Source organism: Pempheris klunzingeri, chromosome 10, assembly GCF_042242105.1.
Source record: "Pempheris klunzingeri isolate RE-2024b chromosome 10, fPemKlu1.hap1, whole genome shotgun sequence".
Lineage (NCBI taxonomy): Eukaryota > Metazoa > Chordata > Actinopteri > Acropomatiformes > Pempheridae > Pempheris > Pempheris klunzingeri.
The window spans coordinates 20,119,492-20,137,515 of NC_092021.1; the positions used below are offsets into that span (position 1 = coordinate 20,119,492).

The following is an 18,024-nucleotide window of genomic DNA, read 5'->3' on the forward strand; positions in this document are numbered from 1 at the left end:
ATAGTATATTACATGCTGTGGCCACTTTATTTGACACACCTGTAAACTTTACATACTATTACTACTAACTAAGCTTCTTAAAGATAGAACATGTGGCAGTTCTGTTGAGAATTGCATTAGACTGTATACGTGTACCGAATTTTTCCTTTCAATGTAGAATGGTCAGTTACTCCTGCACCTTCTCACTGATGACTCCCATTCTGGATGCAGGCTCAACAGACTAACGAGGGCAAGTCTCTGGGTGATACAAGCATGATCCCTCACTGGCTTCCCACCTAAAAACACACGGGGCTGGGCCATCTGTTGTTATGGTGCCTTAACTAACTTACATTTGGGTCAAATAGGTGCAGTTGTGTCCGTAAACCTATAAGAGTCCACTAATGTTTTGTACCTTATTCTGGGACCCATTATGTGGCTGTGTGTTTATCCTTTCAAGATAAAATAGTTTTCCCGCTGTACCTTTATTTTGAAGTGTTTACATTAGATCCAGCATCTGTAGCTGTTGGTGCTTTAACTCTATACACACACACACACACACATGCACTTAGAAACATCTCCCCCTTATCAGCTATAAAAAGAGACTGGTATTTATCAGCCCTCTGTTTAAGCCATGCAGAATGATGCAGACCAGTGCCAGTGCTAGACAATGATCTCTTATACACTTAAATTCTCATACACACAAACACACACACAGAAATAAGCCCCTTTTGAATTATGACTCTCCCTCTTTGTTCCTCCTCCATGTCAGTGTGTATTTTCTTTCTCCCTCTAAGTGAATTACAGCATAATGGTTTCTTTGACAGAACCATTTGTCTTCAGAAAATTAGTCAGCTTGATTAATTTCCTTTTTATGAGGATAATGATTTATAACAGAGTTCGACCATAACAATAGAGAATGTGGCTTTTCATAGCAAAGGAAAGAGGTGGCGACTTCCCTCCAGATCTAAACTTTATTTACATCTACAATCTTGACAAGATTGTACAAATTACTCATCCTGACAATGTTGTTTTTATCGTTTAAAAAAAGACACCAATTCACATTGAATGATGAAGAGATTTCATATTGTGACTTACAGGGATACTGTTTCTTGTCTGGATACAAATGGATACACCATTTTAGGTAATGTTTTTCCTTCAGCTGTGTGTGACAGATTTTATTGAGAAGATTGTTCGTGTGTGTATTATTCATGTGTTGTGTCGGTCAGTTTGCAGTTCCTCTTTTGTTTGTGTTTATGCCGACTGCAGTCCTATACTGGAAGTACTGTTACCGTGTGTTTTTATGCTGCAGTCATTTGATTGATTGTTGCTGCACAGTTTTTGCCACCAGGTAGTGCCTGTGAGTGGATGGAAGGTGTTAAGAGCTGAAGTAAGGGAAGGAAGTCTTTGTTTCTTTGGTGGTGGGAAAAAAAGAGCTGCATAATATGTGCTGGCCAACTCCTGAGGGGTAATTTATGCTGGTTTGTTTTGTTACAGAGAGCTGCAACATACGTACCAAGACTAAAAGTCCACCAAAGACCCAATTTATTTTAAATGACTAACATGCATGTTGCAAAATGGCCAGTATGGAGGTGCCATAGTGGGAAATGTGTGTTAATTATATCAAATTGTGACTGAGCCTCTGAATCTCTAATTGATCCAGTCCTCTAGGTGCTTATGTATATGTGAAAATCCACACTGCGTGATATTCTTGGGGAATCTGAGTTGTTTTGACAGGTCTGTTGTCTGCTCTACTGGCAACAGCTGCAGGTTCGAAGCAGAGACAAAACACACAGCTTCTGTTCCAAAAAGCCACCCATAATCAGACTAAAACACACACACACACACACACACAGTCTGCATGTATGAGTGCACACGCATCCAGCCATCGGTTATATGAGTTCGGCTGAGGCTTTATCTCACACTATCTGCATCTGTTTCATTTGTCATTCGTCCACGAGCTTGTTTGAATTGTTGTCTGACATTGTTTGGGCTCCCTGCAGTTTTATTAATTCCTATGAGACCCTTGGATCCAGTTTCATATAACAAGGCCCAGAGCATTTCTGTCTGGGGACAAATAACATCACTTGTGTTTGTTGGTTCTCACAGGAACACTGTCAGGCCCCCAAACCTCAGAGGTCACCACTTGCTGACCCCATGCACTCCATGACCACACGAACACACCCAATTCTCATGGTATCTTCGCCCTCACGTGTTTTTTCGACCCGTCTCTGCCCTCAACTCTCTGCCCCCCTCGAGAGTCTCCGCTGGCTATTTTCAGTCTCCCTCAGAGATGTAAATGACATACACAACATCCTGTCTATGAGTTACATGTGTGTCTATGTAGGGGCACCTGTTTGAGCTGATCTCTCACTCAACAACTCCTGCATATTCATCACCATTTGCTGGAGCGTGTTTGTTCTCCTTGTCGACATGCAGCTGAGATGCTGGTGAAGTATGAAGAGAGAGGACACATAATTTACTGCAGAGTCTGTGCAAAATTACACCGCAGATCTCTGTATCTATTAGGGGATAAAAATGTGATATTTAAGATTGTAGCAGAGGTATGGTTTGGGGAACATAAACATACTTTCTGCCAGACTCACATTTTCCCTCCTATCCTGCAGCCTTTCTTCTCTCTTTCAGCACTCTGAGTATCATAATTGAATTGTTATATTTAGCTTGCAGATTAGGTGGCTGTCTGCAGTCAGCAGTCAAATCCTCTTTAGACAGCCCATTACTTTACACTTAAAGTTTGCTCGGCCACTATCTTTTTTTCATTAAGGAGACATTTGACAGCAGAGTCTGGCTTTATCTAACTGTGTGTGTGTGTGTGTTCTTGGAAGGTCTTTCAGTTCATGCAGGTTTTAAACTGTATCCAGGCAGATTGCAAAACAAGAGTATCTAAAACAAGAACATAAAAGTGACGTTAAAAGGTTTCCCTGAGAGGTTTCGTATGTTCACATGTATTTAGTTGTACTGCTTCTTTGGCTTTAACCAAACCAGCTACCAGCTGTTCTGACAGTGTTGTAGGTACAGTGTTTGACCACTGGATGGATGTCATGAGTGTCAAATGTTGGAGGAGAGAAAAAGAAAAAGGTGTTTGTCTCCCCCTTGTGATATAATCAGAACATACAACCAGAAATCTTCAGGTTAAGATGTGGAAAATGCTTTTAATTAATTGGTTGTGGTTTTTCATACTTCTTGCTGCATTGTTGTGATGCTTTGGTTCTAAACTGTTGATAAAACTGTTTTCAAATCTTCCTTTTTCTTCTCTATTTTCAACAGGTAAGCTCTTTTTTTGGTCAACCCACATATCACCAATGTTCACTTAGCTTTTGTTAAACTCCTAGCACTCACAACATTATTGATGAATAAAATCAAATGATTACTGATTCGGATAAATAATTCCCTTAACTGTCAGCCTATGTGCAGCAGCTGGCAGTTTACCTGGTGAATTGCATTCCTGACCTGATGTTGATTTTTTTTCTACCTGCACAATCTCAGGGTCAGCCAGGGCTTCTTGGTCCTCAGGGCCCCCAGGGGCCATCAGGGAGACCAGGGGATCTAGGCATCCATGGACCAAAGGGGCAGAAAGGTGAACTTGGCCATGGTGGCATCACAGGTCCTAAAGGAAATGTGGTAGGATATTCTTCTGTTTTGTTTTTTTGTCGGATTGTTTAAAATCACAACAGTGTTGTTTGCCCTCTTGTTTATGTGTGATTCTTGTGGCTCCACAGGGAATGACTGGCGTTCCTGGGTTTTCTGGAAACGATGGCATTCCTGTAAGTCTAACCAGCATTCTCAATGAATGTGATCGAAAATCACAGTATTTTGCTTTGATTCTGCTCATCTTGTGTGCCGACTGTGGTGATTTGACGTTTGCTTGCAGGGCCACCCAGGACAAGCTGGGCCCAGGGGGAAGCCTGGCGCAGACGGCTGTAACGGAACGCGTGGAGAGATGGGATCTTCGGGGCAGCCTGGCTACAATGGCGTGCCTGGTATTCCCGTAAGAGCGACTGCAACCTGTATGGATAGTAAAACAGATATGGCTTGATTTCCTGTCAGTGACAATTACCATCTGTCTCTGTTTTCATCTCTCAGGGACAACAAGGCAGGAAGGGAGCGAAGGGAGACTCTCTGGAGCTGAGTGTGTACATGGAGCGTTTCAGGGTGAGGAAGAGGAGTCTGCACCAAACCTGGCTTTTGTTCTGAAGATCTACAGGCTTCATAAAATTACATTTAAAACTTGATCCCGCTGTAACAATTATAAAACTCATTAACTTATCTTTGGCCTCTCTTCACAGGGAGATCTGGGCACACCAGGGATCAACGGAGTATTCGTAAGACACATTATCTGTTTCTGTGCACTGATTGAGTCTGTTCTTGTTGCAATGTTTCTCATCTACTGTCTTCCATTTGATCTTTGTCAGGGGCCCGTAGGAAACCCAGGATGGCAGGGTAACAGAGGCTTCCCAGGACCAAAGGTCAGTACATGTATGTGTGTGAGTGCATTTGTTTAGGTGCAATTTTAATATCAGTTTGAAGCTCAATCTATTATGATGCAAAGTGCTTATTAGGATCCTGTTTGTTTCTACTTCTAGGGTCCCTCGGGGCCTCCAGGTCCCCGTGGACCAAAGGTAAGGCAACAAAAATCCATATTTAATATAAAATAATAGGACTTTGATGTATGATGTCGTCAATAAGGATTTGAGTTTCTGAATGCAGCTTTTGTTTTTCATGGCAGGGCACTATGACCAAAGTGCTGAAAGGACTCAAAGGAGACCAAGTGAGTTACCATGTTTGTCAAATATGTTGCTAATATATGTTAGTCAAGTCTGCTTCCATTGCTGTGAAACAAATGCTGTGAAAACAAATGTCAGTTCGAAGTCCACATCTCTACTTTCCAGTAGACAAGTCTGCATAAATAAAGTGTAAATAAAATATTTAAAACTAGCTCCTGCTCGAAAAGCTACAGAAGTAAAATGCTGCTAACACATTTCAGCATCTGAGTTATCAATCTAAGAGGCCACGACTATCAGGATAGAAACGTTTCATCGTAGGAAATAGGTGGCCACTCCAAACAACTTGTTGTTTATCTGTCATAGTGCTTTTATTTTAATACTTGAAGTATATTTTACTGCTAACATTTCTATCACCTAAGTTGGATTTTGATGGCAGGACTTTGAATTGTAATGGTGCATTTTGGACTCGTGGCATTAGTACCTTTACTCAAGTAAAGGGTACTTGATGATGATTTGTTCAGTGTCTGATCTGACTTTTGTTGCACTTCCTACTTACACCACAGGGGGACATCGGGCCACCAGGTCTACCAGGAAACCACCCACTCACTAAGCCCCCCGACAGACCCCCGGTCAGTGCATCAGCAACACATGCTCAGTTTTATCAATTACCCTGCTGTAATGACATTCAAAGATGGTTTCTGAAATAGGAGTGCTATGGACAGTGAAACATGTAACACTTATGCTCCCCTCTTTTATTATTTTAGGGACCTCCTGGAGAGAAAGGTGTTCAAGGGGAAAAAGGAGATCAGGTATGTGATCCCTCATGAACGATCATACACATTTCCACACATGAACACACACATAAATTCTGCTCATCTCTCCTTTTTTGGTTTGTTTCAGGCTGACAACAAAGGAGAAACTGGTGTAATGGGATTCCCTGGGCCGCGGGTGAGCACTGACACATTTCTACACATTTCAGCCAGAAACTATCCTGTATTCATGTGTTGAGGTTGTATCATGCGCTGTCTTGGATGCTGTTTTAGGGTGCATCTGGTGCCGAGGGGAGTCCTGGACAAAGGGTATGTTTGTGTTTGAAAGATGAAAGATGTTGTATCATTACTGTATTGTCAAATTAAAAGTGCTTTTATAACTTAACGATGACAACTGTCTTTCAGGGGGATGCCGGTGAACCAGGACCAAACGGCAGAGATGGTCCAAAGGTGATTATGCATCTAAACTCTTATCTAACTGATAATCATTAATACACAATTATCAGCATTTCATGATATTTTACATGTCTACTCCACTACAGTTTGAAAGGAAATATTGTACTTTTTACCCCACTGCATTTATTTGTCAGCTAGTAAAATAGTTCAGAGTTACTTCATAAAAAAAAAAACATAATTAGCCACTAAATTATGATGCAGTGTTATAGATTAAACTACACAGCATAACATAAAACAGTTAAATGAGCTCTTCCTCAACCACCTTCAACAGTAACATGCTACTAATCTGTTCTTATTATTATATATAAGAGTATAAAACTCCGGATACATAAATTTTACTAATAATACTTATGTAACACTTTCAATGCAGGACTTTTACTTATAGAATGGAGTATTTTAACGTTGCAGTATGATTATTATACTATAGTCAAATTACCTCTGACTGATCAGTTTCAAACTGGTGTGCAGTCTACCAGGGAAAGTGGCACAATTTACATGCGTCTGATTTTCAAAACCTTGTTTGAATATATATGAAGGGATGACAAAGTAGGAAACAAGGTCAAGTTTTAAAAGGAATGATAAGACAGATACAGATTACAACAACAGGGTGTGTGTCACAGTCATTTTCAAGCCATGTGGTCACATCCAGTCAAGTGACCTCATGATGTGAGTGAAACTGCAGCCACTGAATGCTGAAAGACTGACTGTGTTTCAGGGGATCAGAGGTGACCCAGGAGAACTGATTTCATCAGGATTCCTTTGGCCTTGGTCATCTGAAGGTAAGTAGATTAATACCAAAGGAACAGTAACCAATAGAAAACGGGAAGAGTTTGAGGTTGAAATCCACTGCATGACAAATGTATTCAGATTAAGTTGTTGCTGTCATGAAGTGAAACTCTGTGGGGAAATTTGTGACATTACTTAAGTCCAACTGTAACCGACTGCACAGACTTAAAAAAAATAGTAGAAAATAGTCAGATGTTCAAGATACATCAGATAAATACTGACCTGATGAGGGTTTTTAAAGTCCACAGCACACAACATCCAAAACTTCTCATCCTGCAGGTGAAACATTGAACAGGGTGCTGCAGACCATTTGGTGCAGGGCGGCAATTAACTGAATCAAATGTATAACTGAAAAGTGATTGCTAGCTGGTAGATTATGGAGTCTGTGTTATATAGATGTAAAAATAAATGTGGCAGTGAACAAATGTGGTGAAGAAATGTATTATTGGAAGTAGAAGAAAATGTAATTTGTTTGTATTCCAGTAATATTAAACAAATGGAGCAATCACTATTATTATTACAGTGTATTCAAATGAGTGAGAACGTTTTATAATCAGTCATATTTAATCCATTACAGAGTTACAAAGGAGAGGATTGAAGCAGTTGCAGGCACTGTCAGCAATGTACAAGCACAAAATGTCTGGAACTGCTTGAAGTAACCTGCTAACCTCACAGTTGTTCTGTTAATTATTCTTCCACTTGACAAGCCGGTGCTCCCGGTCCTCCTGGTGAGCAGGGTCCAGAAGGAGAGAGGGGCTCAGTTGGAGACCAAGGCTTCCCCGGACCCCCAGGACGCCCCGCCTCTCACACACAGCAACAGGGTCTGTAAAATCAAAGCTATGCAAAGAGATTCATCTACACCTTCATCAGACTCAGAAAGTCACTCTTAAAAGAGAGATGTTAGAAAATGAACAGTGTCGACAGACATATATATATAAAAAATAAATTTTTACTAAACATTTGCTTTACATGTGAAGCAATATGTCATGGTCACAGCAAACTGTGGCTGCTTCAGCAGGTATGAACAAAGGAAACTGACTCAGTTCACAACAGTGTTAAGTTAAGAGAAGTTAAATCTTTGATTAATGAAGCAGTCGAGAGTTTTAGCCAAAAGTTAAAATGTCTTTTTAATTTCCTTTTGTGTCAGTGTTCGATTTCTTTGGGCCATTTGGTATAAAGGGGGAGCAAGGCGATAAGGGCCAACAAGGAGAACCAGGACGCCCTGCTGTCAGTGCAGGGCCCCCAGGCAAAAGTGGACGCCATGGGGACAGGGGCCCCCCAGGACCAAAAGGAACATGTGAGTGAGTGAGTGAGTGAGTGAGTGAGTGAGTGAGACAAAAAAAGTGACAAAATGAATGAAAAAATAGATTCATAAAATGGGGAAGGAAGAGAGGAATCTATTGGTATCGCTATCACTTTAATGGAGCTGGTATTATTGGTACTGGTATTGTTATTTTTTAAATGACACTCAGCCCTTGTTTTTTTATGCTTTTTCTGCTGTAATTGATAGATTTTTTTTTTCACCAAAAATGTAAGGAACTTAAAAAAGATTTTTTCATCACCCTTTCTTAAGTCATAACACAGGAAAGAAAACTATTTAGATCAGGCTCAGAAAATAGATCATCAGATTCTTTTTTTTTCTTTTCTCATTTGCGTCTCCGGGCTTCCATAGATTTTGTATTTGTTTATATGCTTTTCCTCTAAGATTTTCAATATTTCCTCCTCTGTTTTGTCTTGTAAATGTTATTTGATATTAAATATTTCTATCTTTATTGTGTTTATTTGTGTGTAGGGGCTGAGTTCTTCAAAGGGGCTCCAGGCGGGAGAGGAAGACCCGGCAATGCAGGCTTTAAAGGACTGAAAGGTGCTAAAGAGGATTGTTGTCATCATGTTGAATTATTGGTTAATAACACAGAAAGTCCTCTTCCTCCACATAATTTGTCCTGAATTAAAGAATGATGTACTCAGTAACACACTATGTTGCTGACCTCTGGATGTAATGATAACTGCATTTAGGTGATCATGGGAAATGTGAATGCACCGTTGTAAACTCTCCATCGGGGCCACCTGGCCCTGCTGGTGAACGTGGTGATGCTGGGATGACCGGAGAGTTTGGTCAGGAGGGGGATTTTGGACACCCTGGTCCCACTGGACAAGATGGATTACCTGTAAGAATGATCAAGTCATATCGTCCTAATTCATTCTTGACCATTATTCATGTTAAGCCGGTCTCTGTTTCCTCAGACTTTACTGTGTTGTCTCGTAGGGATCTCCTGGACTCCATGGGGTGTCAGGCCCAAAAGGTCAAAAAGGAAACGCAAGCGTGGCCACACAGAAAGGTGTAGTGTACCTGTTGTTTCAACCCATTTCAGTTCAACACGCGGGTACAAGTGGGCCAGAGAACAGACAATAACCTTTGCTGTGTTTGTGGTTGAATGTCTGTGTTGATGGATGGTTGTATGCGTGTCTATGCATGTGTGTGTGTGTGCGTGATTGCTACAGGATATTCAGGAGACCACGGGCTTCCCGGGCCAGATGGTGTGTCGGGATCACAAGGTACTCCAGGCCCAAATGGTTTGCCAGGTTTCCCAGGGAGTCAAGGTCCTCCAGTGAGTCCTGTCCATGACAGTTTCATGTTGTACATACTTATTATTTCCTGTTCATTTTGAAGACTGTGCATGAGGGTCTTGTGACAAATGACAATTGATAAGTGTATACTTATCGTGCTGGTTGACTTCAACAGGGGGAAGGTCCCGCAGCACGACGCGGAGAGAAAGGTCTCCCAGGTCTGCCCGGACGACCCGGTGCAGCCGGGCTAAGGGGAGAACACGGTGCAGACATTGCCGGCCTCAAAGGTCGCAACGGTTTACCTGGTGACGACGGCCTGGCAGGCTATGATGGAGTTCCAGGAACGCCTGGCAGCCCAGGTGAGAGGCAGCTGACTGCCTCCTTCCCCCTTTTATTCAATCTCAGTATAGTGTTGCATATTTCTCCTTCAAAGCTTTACAGCGATTTTACCTGTTTTCTCTCTACTAAGTTAAGTGTAATTTTACCTCACCTCTCCTAAAATACTCGCTCTTGCTCTTTAATGCAAAGCAGTGAAATCGGAATGAATATTAATGGCTTGTGATTGAAGACGGAGGAAGCATGACAAGTGTATTTTGCCATTTTATTTACTTTTCTCTCTTTGCCCCCTGTTGTCGTCTCAATGCAGGGGCTGCATCCCTCAAACTAGCTGCAGCTAAGCTTGTTTGAGATAATGCTTGTGCTTTTGAATAACTCTTGTTCCGAATGCCTCTCTCTTTCATTCTCTCTCTTTGCATCTGAAAGGCGGCTGTAGTCCAACAAGAGATGGAGAACAGGTGGATGTATCAGGTAGCTGGTATAATAACGTTTTCACTGTATTGCTCCCTTTTATAACAACTCTGTTGTGCTTTGCCTCTTGATTATTTGACTCGTGTGCATGACAGTTTTTGATTTTGATTTTTTTTTTTTTTTTTTACAATGAGATTTAGTGAACTGAGATATGAGCTAATGTAATGATAAAACCATGTTCTGAAAAACAATCCACGCTGGGCAGCCGACAACAATCACTTGCACCAAAATAGTAATTTCCACATGAACAGTTTAAACTTTAATATGCAACCATGATTTTGCCCTAAAGAGTGGTTTTCTGTTATTTTCTTCTCAGGTCTTTGCGAAGTTATTCCAGGACCTCCTGGGCTGCCTGGATTACCAGGACGGAGGGGATTAGCTGGTTTCTCAGGTAACACAAAAAGAAACTAGTGCTGAATGTTGCCTGCAGGGCACCAGACTATGACTCTTTTAATGCCCTGTTTATATATTTTTTGAACCAACAGGTCATTCAGGTCAAAAAGGACTGCAAGGTCCTCCTGGAGCTCAGGGAGAGAAAGGAGAAGCAGGTGATCATGGCATAGGCGGCCGTCCTGGACCACCAGGTAAGGAGTGATAAGAAAGTACTTATCGGGCAATAGTCAGATTGATAGAAGTGATCACATCTGATCTTTGAACCTTTACGGTTCTCCAATATAGGTTTTGCCGGTCCACGTGGAGACTTGGGTATTCCTGGCAGTAAAGGTTCAGTTGGAGTCCCGGGTGTGTCCGGTATGCACGGCCGGTACGGGCCACAAGGTGAGAAGGGTGCTCATGGAGAAATCTTGGGAGCATCAAAAGGACCCCCCGGTGACACGGGTCTGCCTGGGCTTCAAGGGAATAAAGGCCTGGCTGGTGATCAAGGAGAGCCAGGTTTTTCAGGTCAGCCATATCTTCAGCTTGTCACTCTCATGTTTTCTCCTGTTGTCTGACTTTCAGCGTTTATAGGATCATTCGAAAGACTAAATTATTTAAGAGCTGTCTTATCTTAGATTATCTAATTTTCTTATCCAAATGTTCATCCAGGATTGATCGGCATGCCTGGTATGATCGGCTTCAAGGGTAAGAGTGGCTCCTCAGGCCTGCGGGGGGAGGAGGGGAGGCCTGGGCCAGCAGGCAAGCATGGCTACCCTGGTGATCCTGGGAGACCTGGTACACCTGGGCCGCATGGTGATACAGGACCTCCAGGTTAGACAAACAGACACACTGACACACTTTCTGTCAGAATTGTCCTTGTTCATGTCTGACATGCCTGTTCCGGCACGTCATCCTGCACGGCAGGTTTCACTGGAGAAAGGGGGACTGAAGGAGATCTGGGCCCTCCAGGTCCAATAGGATTAAAAGGCTTCCCAGGGACATACGGTAATGATGGCGTTGTTGGAGAGTATGGCCCATCAGGTGAATCAGGACAGCCTGGCGGAGATGGACACCCAGGACTCCCAGGAATAAAGGGTTGGTTCCTCAAATATTGACTTTGATCTATTCCTTTAAGAATGTAGAGTAAAACTAAACATCGAATAATATAAAATCAAATAGTAATTTGTGCATGATTCAAGAAGTTTTGGTTAGAAAAGCTGGTTTTCTGTGATCTCTGATGGTCCCTGTCTTTCACAGGAAACAAAGGGTCTTCTGGCATGTCAGGTTTTGAGGGGACCAGGGGCGATATTGGGGTGAAGGGCTTCAGCGGGCAGAGAGGAGAACCTGGAGATTCAGGTCAAGTTGGCCCAAAAGGAGTGACGGGTTACACAGGAGAGAAAGGTGAGACTGTTCTGTTATAAACATGTTTGGGAATCCAGTGAGTTTTAAATCTGCTGCGGGACTATAACAAAAACTCTTTAACATACCATCTTCCTCATAACCACGACTGTCTGCCAGGTGATCGAGGATTGAGAGGCCCACGCGGTGATAAGCCTAAAATCCCAGCCCAGATGATTGTTGACATGAAGGGAGCCAAAGGAGACTGTGGAAACCAAGGAAATCAAGGTTTCACCGGGCCAAGAGGTGTGCAGCCACAGTGTGTTGTCAGTCACTCTTTACATCTCACCTCCACATCCCTCTCACACTTCACTTCCTCACATCCTCCACTTTTCCACAGGTACTAAAGGTTTACCCGGTGTGCCGGGCTTCGAGGGTACTCATGGTCTTCCTGGCGACCCCAGCGATGCGAAAGGGTCCTATGGAGATCCAGGTGCACAGGGGCTGCCAGGGATAAAAGGAATGCCGGGCCTAAGTGGAAATCGAGGAATCACTGGTTTTCAGGGAATGCCAGGCAATACGGTGAGCACAGCCACACTGGTGCCCATTATTGTGCCTTAAAGAGGCGTTGCATGAATTTTACAGATGAAGTTCAGTTTACTCATCAAGAAGAGTATAATGTCCTCTGTAGCTGTGGAGGGAGCATTACAAAGCTCGGGCTTGAGGCTTGAAGTGGCTATGATCAATATTTTTGCACACATGACTACTTAGATTGACTGACGACCAGTCCAAGATGCAGCTTGCTTCTCGCCCAGTGTCAGCTGGGATCGGCTCCATAGATAATGGATGATTGATTACTTGTATATAAAAGGTGTTGCAATGATTAATGCACAGAGAATTATCACCTGACTCTTCAGTTTCCCTCAGCTCTACAAGATTGTTGGTTCAATTTTACAGCCTACAACTTAACTCTCTATTTTCAGTCTCGCTGCTCTTCATACGTTAGCAACTAGCTGGTGAACAAAGTAGAGTAAAGTAGAGTATTTAACAGGTAAAGACCAAGATATTTCTCTAGACACCTAAACAGAGCTAAAAAAAAAATATTGAATTTCTATTCACTAGATGGATACATGCAGGTCGTCACTTGAACGCTAATGTTGCTCTGTATCTGCTGGATGTGTGAATAGGCAGTTTTCTGGTAACATGCTTGTTTGTACATTGTTTTGTAGCTACAGAAACATGTCCAGTACATTTCTGTCATCACGGCATGGCATGCAAAAGTGACATTGTTTGTTATCTTTTTTAATTGCTCATTTGTTACCTTTCAGGGAGGTAAAGGCAGCCCTGGAGCGTATGGCGCAACAGGAGACAAAGGAAAGAAGGGAGTCAAAGGTACAACGTCAATTTGAGCCAAAAAAAGACAGAACTAAACACTAATTATTAAGTGACTGTGTTAGAAATATTTTAAGTCATAGTACATTTTGATTATTACAGGTGAGACCGGCCCTCGCATAGACATCCCAGGGTCTACAGGATTAAGGGGAGATCATGGTTTACCAGGAGAACCAGGTACAAACTATAGCTCATTAAGCTTTGTTACTTCAACACAAGTTCATCAGCACCACTTAGCTGGGGAGGTCATTCTTGGCTGATATGAGATGTTTGATGCCCCTTTTACAGGCCAGAAAGGATTAATTGGACAAATTGGGGGCAGGGGTACACCCGGTTTTGATGGCATCAAAGGGAAAACGGGACAGCCAGGTGAACCAGGACTACCAGGATACCAAGGTAAGAGACTCACATTTAATTCCTTATTACACACTTGTCCAATTATAATATGCCATGTTATTTTAAACACTCCACTATACATTGTGAATTGAATTACATTGCAGCTACTTTGCCTCTGACTTGTATGCAATCAAACAACATTTTTGTTTTCTGCAGGCTCAGATGGGCAAAGGGGAACTCCTGGTAACCAAGGTCAAAGAGGCTTCTCTGGAACTCCTGGAGATAAAGGAACAACAGGCTTTCCTGGATTCCCAGGAAACAGAGGTAACATGATCAGACTAATGCTCTGTCTTTTTTATCTTTATATTACATACCTGATGTCCAGCATTTCCATCTGTCTGATCTTCGTAAATGTGTGTAGGTTTCCCTGGCCTGAAGGGTCTTTATGGATTAGATGGACTTAAAGGACAAAAGGGTATCCCTGGAACACCAGGTATTCAACCATATTTAAAGAATTCATAAAGATAATCTCTCTGTTCAATTCTCACTACTATAATATATCATGAATGTTTAAAGAAGTTAAACATTTGTCAGATCCTACTTTCATATAGATTGCAGCAGTGAGAAAACTCTTTTGTGAAAATCACTCAGAGTAATTAAATAAAGACTTCAGAATTTAGACATGTGTTTCCTGTGTTTTCTACCAGGTCCGGATACCATTGGACCAGCTGGGGAACCAGGATCCAAGGGAGAGAAGGGAGAGACTGGTGTTCCCAACAACCAGCCAGGTGTTCTTGGCATCGCTGGTCTGAAAGGCTTCGAGGGGCCTCAAGGTTAGTCTTCTGCTTTAACAGAGCACGAGGAACGCCGTGTAGGAAACCTGCTGAGCTCTCCATGAAAGAATTCTAAAAGACTTGAAACAATCCCATATTTCACTTGTTCAGGGAACCAGGGTCCACCTGGACTGCCAGGATTCCGCGGCCCAGTGGGACCAGATGGGACCCCAGAAAAACCAGGACCCAGTGGGGACCATGGCTTTGAAGGACCACAAGGGTTCCCTGGTGAGAAGAAACCACTTGATCAAAGAAATAAAACAAATTGTGCCATATTTTTTCCCCTTCTTCCTTATACTGGTCTCTGTCTGTATCCAAAATCACCTATTCGTTCACCCTTTCACTTCTCCATGTATAATGGTGGTATAAGTGGTGTACATGCTATGGACACTACTGTTTTCATTCCATTGTGAGGATGAATTCACACACTCACTGCAAACAGACAGTAAATAGTAAAAATAAAGTGACCTTGGACACAGCCTATACCTCATTACTAATGATGCATCATAGTTTCATTCAGTTCTTCAAGTTAGATAAAAACCAAAAACAACTTCATTAAATAATCATTTTACAAGTAGAAAACAGCAGAACTGTGTTTTAAACATGAATCTTAAATAAGGTGACCAGAGGGTTAAAAGAGTAGGCTGTGAACTATAAGTTTGGCAGTCCATTTCCGGGCCAGCAGGAGAAATCTGCCCTTAAGCAGGGCTGTTTATCCCTGAGTGATGATGATTTGTTTGTCAGGTTTCCCTGGACCCAGAGGATTTTCTGGTGTGGATGCCCCCCCTGGAGAAAAGGGTGTACTAGGAGTAAATGGATTTCCTGGGCTCCCTGGTAAAAAAGGAGTCAGAGGAGATCAAGGTCTGTTTGGATACAGGGGGCCAAACGGTGTTTTTGGGAAGAAAGGTAAGTTTGAAGTTTTGAGTGTTTTCAAGGATAAACCTTAAACAGTAGTGTGTGTTTATTATTTCTGTTGTAACACAAGGAAAGTTTTTGCAATAGCAGATTTATTGTGAAGTAAACTTCCCGTGTTTGGTCAGGGCTTAAATGTCACACAACATGGTTTACACAATATGATGATAATAATTATGTCTAGGCCTGTAAAATCTTCTTAATGCACCTGTGTACAGTGTTGATATGCTTTTTTTCTTACAGGAATAAAAGGAGAGCAAGGATTGATGGGAACTCCCGGTGTGTTTGGTGTGAAGGGAAACAGAGGGGTATCTGGTCCAAAAGGAAACACTGGACCTCCAGGTAAATTATCACTTTCACAAAATATACTACTACTCACTAGTCTACTACTCACCAGATGTGTGCGTTTGTGGTTTTTGTCATTACATAATCCCTCTGTGCTGCAGGTGTTCATGGAGTCCCAGGCAACCAGGGTCCTCTTCCACTTCCCATCAGTATTCCAGGAGAGAGGGGCCATAGAGGACCACAGGGTATCCAAGGACCAAAGGGGACCGGAGGGGAACCAGGGCCGCACGGTCCCCCTGGGGATCTAGGTTAGTTATACGAGTTAAACATTAATTCTTGACCATCTTTAAGTGAAATGTCCAGCTCAGCAAGATACATTCATCCTCTCACTCTACAGGTTTCATGGGACCTGCTGGGCAGAAAGGCATGCCCGGGATTGGTGGTAGACCGGGAACGCCTGGATTTCGTGGAGAGACTGGACAGAGGGGCCACAACGGTCTGCAGGGCATGGAAGGTGCGTCTGACACTCCTGGGCAGTTTAGGATTACGCTCATAAACCTGGATTAAAGGATTTTAAGTAGGTGGAGATTGTTTAATGGAACCAGTTTAATGGAGCCAAGAGGTTTTTTAGCGTTTCTTCTTTATCGGTTTAGTGAATGAATAAGCACTGAACAAAAACCGATTTGCATTGAGCTGGGTACTGGAGTTCCTCAAGGCCTATTTGTATTGTAATTTAGTTTACCAGAGATATGTGTCAGGGTTTAATGGATGTTATGAAAGCGTACATGAAGGCTTCCTTCAGATATGTTTATATAAGTTAAGTTTCCAGTGACATATCCAGTGTGTACAGTTTGTGTACGTATGGACGTATGATATAATGTATAATTGGTTAATTTTGCAAAACACAGCTCTGGATCCCTCGTTTTTCAATAGGTCGCCGCGGCAACCCTGGTATCCCTGGGTTACCTGGCATGCCTGGCCGCAGCGTCAGCGTGGGTTACTTGCTGGTGAAACACAGCCAATCAGAACAGACGCCCATGTGTCCTGTGGGTATGTCTAAACTGTGGGACGGCTACAGTCTGCTGTACTTCGAGGGCCAGGAAAAGGCCCACAACCAGGACCTGGGTACGTCAGGGTGGACTTTGAATACAATATGTTAATGTTCTTAGTGATGAACATCTCATAACTCTCTACGGTACAAATATGATGTTGTTACAGGGAGTTTGTCTGTACATTACACTGAGATTTATCAGTGCAGTTCATTGTCTATACATTTGGCAGTGTGAGTTTGTCAGGGCCGTCTTGTCTGAATGCACTAATGCTCAGGCTAACAAATGACATCTCTCTAACATTGTGATCCAGTCAACCAGAAAATAGTTGGCACAGTCTGATTCTGGGGCATTTCAACCGGCCACTGTCCTTGTTTTCAAATTTTACATTTCAAGTAGAGCTACAATGGCATGATAGGTATGAAAAATGGAGGGAGACTAGACCACAGAAAAGGACTTGTTTTTCATGAAACTATCTCGCAGTCCTCTCTTGTGTATCTCCCATGCCGGTTCAAGCCTGCTTTTGACATTGACCTTTAATCACTGTTACCACGATTGTGTCTGTAAATGGTAAACTAAGAGGCAGAACACTGAACGCTGAAAAAAGAAAATTCCTTTAGAGGAAATTGTAAAATCGCAAAATGAGTAGGAGGAAACTTTCATCCCCAGTCTCATCTCAGTGCTGCTTTTGCACCAGATGATTCTGCAACAAACTTCCAGAGGATTAAATACTTGCTCCACCACCACTGACCACCATTAAAACAAGACGACACAACTTTTGAGACAAGTTCCTCCTATTACAAATTAAAAGTCTCATTCATAAGTTATATCAGGCACCATTGAACATCTTTTTCTTAATCTGTTTCAAATGTGTCTTGCATTTTTTGAATATATAATTTGGTTGTTTGCAGGTTTGGCTGGCTCCTGTCTCCCACGGTTCAACACCATGCCCTTCCTGTACTGCAACCCAGGAGACATTTGTTACTACGCCAGCAGAAATGATAAGTCCTACTGGCTGTCAACCACTGCTCCCCTTCCTATGATGCCCGTAGAAGAGACAGACATCAAACCGTACATCAGCCGCTGCTCAGTGTGCGAAGCGCCATCAGTTGCCATCGCAGTCCACAGCCAGGACATCACCATCCCACAGTGTCCTGTGGGCTGGCGCAGCCTGTGGATCGGCTACTCCTTCCTCATGGTGGGTTACGGTCTTCCTGTTTAAATGAAGGGACTGACTGTTTGTTAAATCCATTTTCTCTAGTCTTTTAACTCTATGGAAGTACAATATACTGTTGGAGACCCATTTAGGCTTACATTTCTTATAACACTATTGCCAGTGGTATTGCCTGGTGCCTGGTGCCTGGTGCCTGGTGGTTTTTTCTCCTACCCTCAATCA

At 42.6% G+C, this 18,024-nt stretch overlaps 1 protein-coding gene across 1 annotated transcript in view; it reads left to right on the forward strand.

Moving 5' to 3' along the window:
• Nucleotides 1-18,024, forward strand: part of col4a2 (collagen, type IV, alpha 2) — a 56,133-nt gene that overhangs the window by 36,356 nt on the left and 1,753 nt on the right. The window contains exons 5-47 of the mRNA XM_070837736.1: nucleotides 3,484-3,618; nucleotides 3,717-3,761; nucleotides 3,869-3,985; nucleotides 4,081-4,149; nucleotides 4,284-4,319; nucleotides 4,410-4,463; nucleotides 4,581-4,616; nucleotides 4,724-4,765; nucleotides 5,285-5,350; nucleotides 5,486-5,530; nucleotides 5,622-5,669; nucleotides 5,765-5,800; nucleotides 5,897-5,941; nucleotides 6,663-6,726; nucleotides 7,441-7,554; nucleotides 7,881-8,030; nucleotides 8,526-8,597; nucleotides 8,750-8,901; nucleotides 9,000-9,072; nucleotides 9,236-9,342; nucleotides 9,477-9,660; nucleotides 10,064-10,108; nucleotides 10,425-10,499; nucleotides 10,594-10,692; nucleotides 10,787-11,008; nucleotides 11,153-11,314; nucleotides 11,408-11,578; nucleotides 11,741-11,884; nucleotides 12,002-12,127; nucleotides 12,222-12,403; nucleotides 13,150-13,213; nucleotides 13,316-13,390; nucleotides 13,502-13,609; nucleotides 13,766-13,873; nucleotides 13,971-14,042; nucleotides 14,257-14,382; nucleotides 14,494-14,610; nucleotides 15,127-15,288; nucleotides 15,538-15,636; nucleotides 15,741-15,887; nucleotides 15,977-16,093; nucleotides 16,513-16,704; nucleotides 17,540-17,826. Coding sequence (XP_070693837.1) covers nucleotides 3,484-3,618; nucleotides 3,717-3,761; nucleotides 3,869-3,985; nucleotides 4,081-4,149; nucleotides 4,284-4,319; nucleotides 4,410-4,463; nucleotides 4,581-4,616; nucleotides 4,724-4,765; nucleotides 5,285-5,350; nucleotides 5,486-5,530; nucleotides 5,622-5,669; nucleotides 5,765-5,800; nucleotides 5,897-5,941; nucleotides 6,663-6,726; nucleotides 7,441-7,554; nucleotides 7,881-8,030; nucleotides 8,526-8,597; nucleotides 8,750-8,901; nucleotides 9,000-9,072; nucleotides 9,236-9,342; nucleotides 9,477-9,660; nucleotides 10,064-10,108; nucleotides 10,425-10,499; nucleotides 10,594-10,692; nucleotides 10,787-11,008; nucleotides 11,153-11,314; nucleotides 11,408-11,578; nucleotides 11,741-11,884; nucleotides 12,002-12,127; nucleotides 12,222-12,403; nucleotides 13,150-13,213; nucleotides 13,316-13,390; nucleotides 13,502-13,609; nucleotides 13,766-13,873; nucleotides 13,971-14,042; nucleotides 14,257-14,382; nucleotides 14,494-14,610; nucleotides 15,127-15,288; nucleotides 15,538-15,636; nucleotides 15,741-15,887; nucleotides 15,977-16,093; nucleotides 16,513-16,704; nucleotides 17,540-17,826 — 4,590 coding nt within the window. The remainder of the gene's footprint in view (nucleotides 1-3,483; nucleotides 3,619-3,716; nucleotides 3,762-3,868; nucleotides 3,986-4,080; nucleotides 4,150-4,283; nucleotides 4,320-4,409; nucleotides 4,464-4,580; nucleotides 4,617-4,723; nucleotides 4,766-5,284; nucleotides 5,351-5,485; nucleotides 5,531-5,621; nucleotides 5,670-5,764; nucleotides 5,801-5,896; nucleotides 5,942-6,662; nucleotides 6,727-7,440; nucleotides 7,555-7,880; nucleotides 8,031-8,525; nucleotides 8,598-8,749; nucleotides 8,902-8,999; nucleotides 9,073-9,235; nucleotides 9,343-9,476; nucleotides 9,661-10,063; nucleotides 10,109-10,424; nucleotides 10,500-10,593; nucleotides 10,693-10,786; nucleotides 11,009-11,152; nucleotides 11,315-11,407; nucleotides 11,579-11,740; nucleotides 11,885-12,001; nucleotides 12,128-12,221; nucleotides 12,404-13,149; nucleotides 13,214-13,315; nucleotides 13,391-13,501; nucleotides 13,610-13,765; nucleotides 13,874-13,970; nucleotides 14,043-14,256; nucleotides 14,383-14,493; nucleotides 14,611-15,126; nucleotides 15,289-15,537; nucleotides 15,637-15,740; nucleotides 15,888-15,976; nucleotides 16,094-16,512; nucleotides 16,705-17,539; nucleotides 17,827-18,024) is intronic.